The following is a 9,370-nucleotide window of genomic DNA, read 5'->3' as shown; positions in this document are numbered from 1 at the left end:
TGTTCTTTAAGAACAGAGATATATATGACGGGCCACTGCGCTAAACAGGATGGGCTGCTGTTCTTTAGGAACCACACTATATATGACAGGCTGCTGTTGTTTAGGAACTGTGCTGTATATGACGGGCCGCTGTTCTTTAGTTGTCACAATGGGCTACAGTTCTTTAGGAACCGTTCTATATAGGATGGCCCACTTTCTTTAGGGACCATACTATACATGACGGGCTCGCTATTCTTTAGGAGCTGCGCTGTATATGATGAGCTCGCTGTTCTTTAGTAACCGCGCTATTTATGACGGGTCATTATTCTATAGGAGCTGCGCTATATATGAGGGGCCCGCTATTCTTTAGGAGCCGCGCTATATATGACGGGCCCATTATTCTATTGGAGCCACGCTATTCATGACGGGCCCATTATTCTATAGGAGCCGCACTATATATGTGACGGCCTGTTATTCTATAGGAGCCGCACTATATATGACGGGCCCGATATTCTATTGGAGCTGCGCTATATATGACGGGTCCATTATGCTATAGGAGCCGCACTATATATGTGACGGCCCGTTAGTCTCTAGGAGCCGAGCGATATATGATGGGCCTGTTATTCTATAGGAGCTGAGCTATATATGACGGGCCCGTTATTCTATAGGAGCCCAGCTATATATGATGCGCCCGTTATTCTATTGGAGCCGCACTATATATGACGGGCCTGTTATTCTATAGGAGCCGAGCTATATATGACGGGCCCGTTATTCTACAGGAGCCGCACTATATATGTGACAGCCCGTTATTCTCTAGGAGCCGAGCGATATATGACGGACCCGTTATTCTATAGGAGCCGTGCTATATATGACGGGCCCATTATTCTATAGGAGCCGCGCTATATATGACGGGCCCGTTATTCTATTGGAGCCGCACTATATATGACGCGCCCGTTATTCTATAGGAGCCGAGTAATATATGATGGGCCCGTTATTCTATTGGAGCCGCGCTATATATGACGGGCCCGTTATTCTATAGGAGCCCAGCTATATATGACGCGCCCGTTATTCTATTGGAGCCACACTATACATGTGACGGCCTGTTATTCTATAGGAGCCACACTATATATGACGGGCCCGTTATTCTATAGGAGCCGCACTATATATGACGCGCCCGTTATTCTATAGGAGCCGAGTAATATATGATGGGCCCGTTATTCTATTGGAGCCGCGCTATATATGTGACGGGCCCGTTATTCTATAGGAGCCGCACTATATATGACGGGCCTGTTATTCTATAGGAGCCCAGCTATATATGACGCGCCCGTTATTCTATTGGAGCCGCACTATATATGACGGGCCTGTTATTCTATAGGAGCCGAGCTATATATGACGGGCCCGTTATTCTACAGGAGCCGCACTATATATGTGACAGCCCGTTATTCTCTAGGAGCCGAGCGATATATGACGGACCCGTTATTCTATAGGAGCCGTGCTATATATGACGGGCCCATTATTCTATAGGAGCCGCGCTATATATGACGGGCCCGTTATTCTATTGGAGCCGCACTATATATGATGCGCCCGTTATTCTATAGGAGCCGAGTAATATATGATGGGCCCGTTATTCTATTGGAGCCGCGCTATATATGACGGGCCCGTTATTCTATAGGAGCCCAGCTATATATGACGCGCCCGTTATTCTATTGGAGCCACACTATACATGTGACGGCCTGTTATTCTATAGGAGCCGCACTATATATGACGGGCCCGTTATTCTATAGGAGCCGCACTATATATGACGCGCCCGTTATTCTATAGGAGCCGAGTAATATATGATGGGCCCGTTATTCTATTGGAGCCGCGCTATATATGTGACGGGCCCGTTATTCTATAGGAGCCGCGCTCTACAGGACCGGCTCTCCGCAGCATCCGCGACCTCATCTACCCCAGCTGTCAGTGACATTACAAAAGACGCGCAGCATCGCGTGACGTAGAGCGTCGTGAGCGTGCATGACGATAGGTGGTTGTCGGGCGGGAACGCGCTCAGTGGGTGAGTTCAAGAGCGGAAACTCCAGAGTGACAGCGGCATCACCCGGACGGGCTTGGGGCGAGTACCATGGCCTCCTGCATGGAGGTGCTGGGACTACCAGAGGCGGAGGTAAGGCCGGGGGGAGTGTTCCTCCATCAGCAATGTGTTGGTTGGGAGTTGTGAGCCGGCTCTCAGTGTTTGGCTGGCCTGCGCTGTATAACACGGGATGCTGTGCAGAGCCCTGGCTGAGATGCTCACCTGACCCCAGTGCGCCTGAGTTGTGTAAGCTCAGCAGTGACTTGTGCTTGCCAGGGTGTGTATTGTGGTGTGTGCAGTGGCTAGAGATAGCGAAGGGGTTTCGGGAAAATAACAAGTTTTGTGCATGACTTTAGAGAGTCCTAGTGATGTCCTGCCTGACCTGAGTGCTATTGCTCTGATGGGCATTGCTGGTTGTGTGTATTGTATTGTGTGTACTGCCATCTGATGATGATGGGGGGGGGGGGGGGGGGGTACTATGGTAATGTTAAATGCTCTCCTGTACCAGTGCACTGGAGACTGGCATTATGGTTACACATGAGTGTATATTCTTACACTGCTCCCTGCCACTTACATTAGTATGGCTGGTGGGTGTCAGACTTCTGTGGACTGAGTCTCCATAGGGATGAATGGGAAACAAGTGCCATGCCCAGTGGGTTTGTACAGGTTTAGACGGACATTGCATTGGGGCTCCATGGGCTTGATAACTTGAGCAATTTCAGAGGTTGGGCTCTCAATAATTCTGATTGTATGATGAATCCAAACAATAATAGTTTGCACAGGCTAATCCCTATAGTGGGACTGTCCACTGGGACCCCCAGCAAGGCAGCTGAGGATGGTGAAGGAGAAAGGCTTCTAACATATTAAAAGGCTGTCATGTAATGTATAACCAGGACTAAAGCACTTCCTATACTAATCTCATACACAAGAAGGTGTTTTTTTTTTGTCCCCCCCCCTTCGCTCTTCCTGGTCAAGTGAATAGGGTTGGGGCTGCAGTTCCTGGCCCCACTGTTAGTGCATGGAGCTCTGTATACAGCTCCTAATCCATAGAGTGTAGCAGTGGCACTTGGGATCACAGGTTCCCTCCATTTCACTAGCAGAGCTGCTTCTGGATGTATAGCTAGTATACAGCTTCTGGTGGCTGAAACATCTGATTGGAATGGGGCCTTACGGATAGGTCATTGATATCAATTCCCATCAGGTCCTGGACTACCCATTTTAACTTTATTTTGAAGCTGGAGTCAGTAATCTTGTTCTGACTGACAATTGGTGCTAACGCAAACTCCGTATCCCTGCAGATAAGATAGATGCTTGGCCGGGGTGAAACTGCTTTGTGCTTTGACTAAGGAAGGGTGAAGGAAGCTTATCACTGAGATCAAAAGATTTAGGGAATTAAAACCTACCTATTTCTCCCCAACACTTTCAGTTATGGGAGGACCAGGCAGTTCTCTTGCACATTAGGTGGTTTTCTAGAATTGCCAGGTTTGTCTGCCATTCATGTAATGTTTGTGGCTGCATTTAATGGCTCGCCACACTGATTGCTGACGCACTCCCCTCCGTGGTTGTGGTGTGTGAGAAGATTACATGGAAGCATTGTGCCAGCAAGTACAGATTTCTTATTGAAAAGTTTATACAAAACAACCTGACTAAAAAAAGGGACATTAAAATTAGTGACCGTTCACTTAGTATTATCACATTTCCTGAAAACTTTGTGAAATATGTTGTATTCTGAATCTGGAAAGCCTCTCCCACTTTACCAGCAGATAAGAACACTTTGACATGCTCTGGACGGCGTTCCCTGCATACTTTTATTTAACTTCTGTCAAGTGTTGGCAGGACTTGTTAAATATGGCAAAAAATGAGAAAATATCTGCATCTTACCCACTGTATTTTGGGACATAAGTGGTTCAGAATTCAGTATGAGACCTAATGTAGCTGGTGAACGGGACCAGCCATTTTTCCTGCTATGTCTCTTGGTTAATAATTGGATTTCTCAGACATTGTCCTGGAGAATCATTTCTTTGGTATCTATTATGCTGTCTACTTATTCCTCTGAAAATACAAACAAATCACCCTGAATGTTACCATTTCCTTGGTCAATAGGTTGTCACACTATAGTCTGAGGGTGCTTTCATATGTTCTGTTTTGATGCAGTTTTCAAAGACAAAACTAGCTGAGGACTTTAACACCTCCCCCCCAAAAAACAAAAAAAACAAAACCTAATCTGTCCTAGATTATTTCCCAATTTTTATCACAAGTGTCACTTTCTAAAAATGGGGTCTTGTGGCATAATGTTGTGGGTGGGGTCTTCAGCCATGTCAGAATGTATTTACTCCAGTAGTTCTTTGGCCTATGAGATACCGTATGTTTCAGTTAGGTGTACAGCTCAGTAGAGGAGACCTGCACGCTGTCAAAAAATAAGGTTAAATGTCTGACTGACATGTTGACTTCACAGGTAGCTGCAGTTGAAAAGATTAGTTTGTGTGTAAACTTTTTGGCCAGGTTTACATGGTGTGTTGGGAGAAAATTTGCACTTGGTTTACACTTGCACTTGAGTTTCTAACATTTCTAGGAAAATGGCTGACTGACATGCACTGTTGGCCATTTTCCTGTGGCCGAACAGGAAAGAGGCAAAGGCGGCGCTGGATAGTTTTCTTGCAGCACAGTGCTGCGAGAAAACTAATTAGCATATGGACAAAAACTGGTATATTTAAGGAATGAAGACATCTAAAGGTAGTGGAAGAATAACCTTAAGGCTATTCCGACATGGGTTTAGCTGAAACTGGGATTCTAATGATAGAATCCCTTTTAAAAGCACGGGTGGTACACTGGGGACACAAAAAACGTCACTTTAGTTTTGCTTGTACAACTGAGCAGAACAATGGGAGTGATGTAAACAGAGCCTTAACAGGATAAGCACGCTCATGTACAGTTGCTCTTATCGCAGTGAAATTTATTTCTTAAACTTTCAGCAGCTGTTTGTTTTGTCACTTCATTGCTATAAGTTCCTGTTTCCATTGCTTTGTCAGGGGATTTTTACGCTATCGTTGTGAATGTCTGTTACACATCCATCATGGGAAGTCATGCACGGATTTGATTTTTTTTTTTTTTTTTTTTTTTGTTTCACAAAGAATCGATATTATTGGCCTATTTTTAGGGTAGGTCATCATTACTAGGTGGTAATATGGCACCCAGCAAACCGACTAGCTGATATCTGTACAGAGCCAGAAGAACATGGCTCCCTTCACTGTGCAGTGGCTTTGTGGCACTAGATCTGGCTTAGTTTTCTAGTTGTCGCTCATTGTTCAGTAATCGAATATTGGTGACCTATTTTAAAGGACACCTGAACCCAGAATCCAAATCCAGAATTAAAAGCATGAACACCTAGAAAACCAATATGTTCTTCTGACAGCAGCCATGTTTTTCCTGCTTTAACATTACTGCATGTGAGCACTTTTTGTCGATACAGTGAGGGTGGCCATTTTGTTGGTAGGAATCCCCCAGGTAATGAACACTATGAAATGGATAAGAACAGTAGTGTACAGTAACAACAATACCACCTAGTACAGCTCCCCGGGGAAAGTCACCCAACTTTCCCAAATTGCTGAATGCTAAATGTGGTGTTATGCTATCATTCCACTCTTTTGTATATGCTTGCAATATTATGCATGTTTGGTTGTGTAAGTCTACCGACTTGTGCTATAATCCTACAAAAGATTTCCACAATGACTCTTTAGTATTAGGGAAAGCTGGGTAACCTCAAACTATAAAGCACCTTGGTTACAAAAAGTCCTCACAGACTCGATACAAAGACCTACTCAACAGGGGAACTACAGCTGATACAAAATAAACTCATGTAAATAATTCATAAAACATCAAAAAAAAATTTAATGCTTAGGAAGAATATGCAAATCTGTCTTCCATGTCGTAATTAGGAAGACAGTGCCTCAGTTATGCAGCCCAATAGAGGGCTATCTCTGAGGATATGCAAATCTGTCTTCCATGTTGTAATTAGGAAGACTGTGCCTCAGTCATGCAACCCAATAGCAAAGGCCTCTGGGAAGGTCAGGCATGATGTTAAAGGGAGCGCCCTCTATTGGGCTGCATGACTGAGGCATTGACTTCCTAATTACATCATTGAAGACAGATTTGCATATTCTTCCCATGTTCCGATGCACAGTGGAGCGCAAATGGCTTAATAAAACTCCACACACCTAAATGGTGGTCCCTCCCTAAGGAGTGATGATATCCCTTTACCCCTTTTAATACATAGTAACACTAGACGGAAGGATACATACAAGAAAAGATGGTCAAAGAGAAACACGGGGTGGAATTTAGGTACGATTATGCAACAATGAATACAACTATTTTGCCACAACAAATACCAATAAATATGATTTAAATAGATTTGTCTAGTACAAAACTAATGGTGGGAAATGGGGAAAACTAATCCTTAAAGTAGCTCTATCAGCAAAATCATACTGGTAGAGCCCTGGCTATTCAGGCACCAATAAAGTTATATTAAACTATTGCCCCCTCCCCCCATTTAAAAGTAAAACCCTAAAACAGACTATGTTCAACTCACTGAACGTGCCCTGGGGGGTGGGCCATTCAGGGTCAGAAGTCGTCTTCAGCAACGCCTCCTCTTCCAGCGACGTTCTCTGGTCCCGTATAACTCGCGAACTGACATTGCTAAAAAATGGTGCAGTAGTAGAAGCAGCATGCTACTGTGCATGCACCCGTGCCATTTTTTATCAGTCAGTTCGCGAGTTAGACAGAACCCCAGGACATTGCTGGAAGAGGAGGCGTGGCTGAAGATGTCGGACCCTGAATGCCAGCCCCCCCTGTGCACGTTCGGTAAGTTGAACATATTCTGTTTTAAGGTTTTATTTTAAAAGGCGGGGTAGTTTAATATAACTTTACCGGTGCCTGAATAGCCTTTTTAAATATGTGGGGCTCTAGCAGCATAATTTTGCTGATAGAGCCCCTTTGATCTGACTATACATATATCTTCCAGCAATGCAACTATATTACTGTAGTGTTTGGTTTTTTTTTTATGTTTTTTTTCCTTTTTAAACATAACCTTGTCAATAGCAGAATAAGAGCTTAGTAAATGATATAAAATAGTGCTCCGCTCCACTCATCTCACCCGGCATAGTTAAGCCTAATATTTTTAGGACAAAAATCCCACCAGGACACAGAGTACTACCCTCAATGTGCATTTCGCCAGGAAAAGCTTCATTATGAAGTGCCATTCCTACATCATTAGACTGAATGGGAGCGAAGCCCCATCCCTTCACAAACTTCAGATTTAATTAGAGATGAGCTATATCATGCAGCTTTTTTTTTATTTTTCTGACACCTAGACTCCACACTGAATCAGCTACTCCTCAGAATGTCCGCTATGTAATGGACTGGGTTGCAGCACTGCTTCAACTATATGAATGGGAGTAGCTACTTGCACTCCACATCCACTACTGTGACTGCCAGTATAAGTGATCTGTATGGGGCCTAGGTGTTGGATATCTCACAGGTCATCAGTATGAATAATCAACTTTATTTTTTTTATTTCTAGTCTCTAAGCTGTTATTGAAACTACCAATCCTAGATACCGTGGCAGTGTGCATAGGAGTCACTGTGACTATGATGCAGTGAGCAGCCCACTACCGTAATGAACTGACCCAACGCTATCAATTTATGAATATAGCGATTGGGGCATTTGGGAGGTTACTGAATCATAACTAACTAGCGCAGCAATTATTTGAGTGTTTATCCCCTCCCCTCTTCAACTAATATGAAGACTCGGTAATGTACTGAGTGGAGAACAAACCTTATTTCTTTAACCACTTCAGTACCAAGCCAATTTGTGGCCCAGGACTAGACACATTTTAGGTTTATTTTGTATGTGCGGTTTTGAGGGCTGTAACGTTTTTCTCATATGTCTCATTCAACTAATTTTTGCGTCTTTTTTTTCAGGGACATATAGGGCTTTATTTTTGTTTTTATTTCACATTTGTTTAAAAAAAAAATAAAAAATAATAATAATAATAATAATAATAATAATTCCTGTCCAAGATTCCCTGAGACCTGTTTCTGCCCCTGTCTGAATGTTAAGGGTCAGTGCACACTTTATTTATTTATTTTTTTTATGATGCTGAATCCGCCTCAAAATCGGCCTCCAAAAAAAGCCTCCCAATAGAGTTCTATTGGGAGGCTGATTTTGAGGTGGATTCTGCATCAAAATCAGTGGCAAAAAAACTGTGCATTGACCCTTCCTGTATATGGTGCTGTGTAAGGCCCTGTTCACATGGGGCAGGAGGGGACAGATTTTGGCACTGAATCCTCCTCAAAATCCACACCCTCAGAATAGAGGTCTGTGTAGACCACTAGCGGTCTTTTTTTCTGCTAGCGGTTTGTTCCCGCTAGTAGAAAAATCGAGCTGCCCTTTCTTGAAGCGGATTCCGCCTCAGGCAATCAATACAAGTGACGCTGGGTTCACACCTGCGTTTGGGGTCTCCGTTCTATGGTTTCCGTCTTCTGCATGCCAGAAGACGGAAACCATAGACCGGGTCCGGCCGTGCGCGGCGGTGAGCGTTTTAGGCTCTCCGCCGCGAAACCGGATTTTTTTTATCCGGACACAGAGTACTGCATGTCCGACTCTGTGTCCGGATTATAAAACCCGGTTTCGCGGCGGAGAGCCTAAAACGCTCACCGCCGCGCACGGCCGGACATCTCTCACCCATTCAAATGAATGGGTGAGAGAGACTCCTGCAGGTTTCCGTATCCTGCCTGTGTTTTAGGCAGGAAACGGAAACCTAAGTATGGAGTGCCGGGCCGCAGATGTGAACGAGCCCTTACGCGACGTGGCTTTTTTTTCTTTTTTTTTAAAAGGTCCATTCACTGTTCTGGAGGGAAAAACTGCCTGGCGGTTTTTAACAAAAACGGCCTCAATGTCAAAAACCGCTTCCTAATTCCTGAAGTGTTCCCCCCCCCCCCGGACTAAACTTCACCACACTCTATTCATGTGTGAACTAACCCCAATGTGTATAGAAAATGAGGTTAGGGGAGGGTCACTTCATCCGTTCCCTCTTGTACATTATAAAACGTTCAAACTTGCCTTTTGGTGGTACAAGAAAGAAGAGATTCTCTTTCATATGGCACTAAGGTTTCAGTTCTATGTAAAAAAAAAAAAAATTATTTTTGCAGAGATCACTGGTTGAAAAGGAAGTTAGGATTATCAGGATTATCATATATATATATATATATATATATATATATATATATATATATATATATATATATTATTTTACAGCTGCATATTAA

The 9,370-nt window shown here is 43.7% G+C and overlaps 1 protein-coding gene across 1 annotated transcript in view; it reads left to right on the top strand.

Moving 5' to 3' along the window:
* The first annotated feature begins 2,016 nt into the window (after positions 1 to 2,016).
* Positions 2,017 to 9,370, top strand: part of NEDD4 (NEDD4 E3 ubiquitin protein ligase) — a 92,472-nt gene continuing 85,118 nt past the window's right edge. The window contains exon 1 of the mRNA XM_075273488.1: positions 2,017 to 2,140. Coding sequence (XP_075129589.1) covers positions 2,099 to 2,140 — 42 coding nt within the window. The 5' untranslated portion in view covers positions 2,017 to 2,098. The remainder of the gene's footprint in view (positions 2,141 to 9,370) is intronic.

The sequence above is a fragment of the Leptodactylus fuscus genome, chromosome 5 (genome assembly GCF_031893055.1).
Source record: "Leptodactylus fuscus isolate aLepFus1 chromosome 5, aLepFus1.hap2, whole genome shotgun sequence".
NCBI classification, from domain to species: domain Eukaryota; kingdom Metazoa; phylum Chordata; class Amphibia; order Anura; family Leptodactylidae; genus Leptodactylus; species Leptodactylus fuscus.
The sequence above is the reverse complement of the archived record's forward strand: the minus strand, read 5'-3'. Positions and strand labels throughout refer to the sequence as shown.